The following is a 2,065-nucleotide window of genomic DNA, read 5'->3' on the forward strand; positions in this document are numbered from 1 at the left end:
CCGCCGCGCCCTCCGACTCGCGCGTGGCCGCCGCGGCCGCCTCCGCCTCCGCCGCCGCCGCCGCCTCGCGCGCCGCGCGCGCGGCGGCCTTGTCTCGCGGCCGCCGCGGCGCTTTCGGCTTCCAGCCGGTGCGCGCGCGCCAGGCGGCCAGGTTGGCGGCGGACGCGGCCGCGCGATTGGCGAGCCGCAGCGCAGCTTGGGCCGATCTGTGCTCCGCTCGGCGCTCCGCCTCGAGCCTCTCGACCTCGTGGACCTGTTTTGGGGGAGTCACTTGTCAAACTGCATAACCTGGAGACACATAGCACCGCACCAACCAGCCACGCAAGACAAATGGTGGAGGCCAGATTGTTGAGGCCGAAGAGTCCTAAGCCGATACCTGCCCAGCTGCAGCGCGAAAACCCACACGACTAGCGACACAGCCGAATGCCCCTTGACCGCCGCGGCCGACAGCCCCCGTTCTCCGCCGTTCGCCCCGGCGCCCCCCATTGGCGCGCCCCTCCTAGCCGCGGCCCTGGCGCGCCTGTTCCTTATTGGCTGTGAAGAAGGACTGCTCGTGATTGGTGGGGCTGCTCCAGACGTCAGCTGACAGGATGTGCCCCGGGCAGCCGTCGGTGATGCAGGGGACGGCCTGGGGTGTGAGGAGTACAGGTTTGGGGGCGGGGTCCGAAAGATGGGCGTTTGCGAGTTGGGTCTGGGCATCACGAGGGCCTGGCGGCTGGTCGGTTGTGGCACTGAGACTTTGCTTCAAAACATGCACGCACGCATGTGCGTGCGCGCACACACACACACACACACACACACACACACACACACACACACGCACGTGCGCGCACGTGCGCGCACGTGCGCAGGCGCGCACACACACCTTGACGGTCCCGGCCTTGCGTGCCTCCCGCAGCAGCGCGTTGAAGTCGTCCCCCGTGGCGCGCTTGAACGCCTCGTTGAGGGGCCGCCAGCAGTCGGTGTAGTGGAACGCCATCACGCCGCAGCCCGCGCTGTGTGTGTGCGAGCGTGTGCGTGTGCGTGTGTGTGTGTGTGTGTGTGTGTGTGTGTGTGTGTACGTGTCCTTGTGTACGATGAGAGCCATGATTTCTGCGTCGGACTGTGATGCCAAAGAGCTCGATGGCGCCCGGCCTGGGCCAGGGATCCAGGGCACGCCCCTGCAGCCAGCAAAACCACGCACAGCACAGCACAGCACAGCACAGCACAGCGCAGCGCAGCGCAGCACAGCGCAGCGCAGCGCAGCACAGCACAGCGCAGCACAGCGCAGCGCAGCACAGCGCAGCGCAGCACAGCGCAGCGCAGCACACCGCAGCACACCGCAGCACAGCGCAGCACAGGGGGTTGCGAAAGCGGGCAGCAAAACGCCTGCGCGCCACCAGGTCCTCCCGCGGCCCCTTGCGCCCGCCCACCTGCACCTCAGGATGTACCGCCGCTCGTTGTTGAACACCTGCGCGCGGACCGGGTCCTTGTGGCAGGCCAGCACCTCCGCCCCCACGCCCCTGTTGGCGCAGCAGCGCCCGACGACCACGGGCGCGGCCGCCTCCGCCTCCTGCCCGAGCCCCAGCCGTTTGCGCTGCTCCTCGCGCTCCCTGCGGCGATTGAGTGGGAGGAGAAGGGGGGCCACGCTCGCCAGGGGGGCCACGCTCGCCAGGGTGCCTTCTTGCGACCGGCAGGCGGAGGGATGCCGCCCAGGCCGCCGCGGCATCGGAGGGCGCCGCCGCCTGCCGAAGCTTGCAGGCTGCGGGCGGGTGGGAGTGTGCGCGTCGCCGCGCGGCGGCGCCCCGCGGCGGCGCCCGACCCCTTGCCGCCCCGCCCCCGCCCAAACACGGCCCCCTGCCCGGCCCCGGCCTGGCACGCGGCCAGGGTGTAGGGATTAGGGATCAAGACGAGCGTTCATAACCCCAGTGCTCCGCCCCACCTCTGCGCTATCTCAAGCCAGTCTGTGTTCCGGATCTCCTCAGGCTGCCGCTCCACCCTCGGCTGCGCCGGCGCCTCGGGCCGCGGCGGCCGCGGCCGCCGCGGCGCGGCCTCCTTGCGCGCCCGCTGCTGCTTCGGCCGCGGC

The 2,065-nt window shown here is 70.8% G+C and overlaps 1 protein-coding gene across 1 annotated transcript; it reads right to left on the bottom strand.

Annotated features, from left to right (window-relative positions):
* Positions 1 to 577: 577 nt before the first annotated feature.
* MNEG_16670 (hypothetical protein) lies at positions 578 to 979 on the bottom strand (the record flags this gene model as incomplete). The annotated part of the gene is made up of 2 exons (XM_014034860.1): positions 578 to 628; positions 866 to 979. Coding segments are annotated over 2 exons (165 nt in total), but the record flags the coding sequence as incomplete, so codon positions are not given.
* Positions 980 to 2,065: the final 1,086 nt, after the last annotated feature.

The sequence above is a fragment of the Monoraphidium neglectum genome, assembly GCF_000611645.1.
Source record: "Monoraphidium neglectum strain SAG 48.87 unplaced genomic scaffold scaffold06652, whole genome shotgun sequence".
NCBI classification, from domain to species: domain Eukaryota; kingdom Viridiplantae; phylum Chlorophyta; class Chlorophyceae; order Sphaeropleales; family Selenastraceae; genus Monoraphidium; species Monoraphidium neglectum.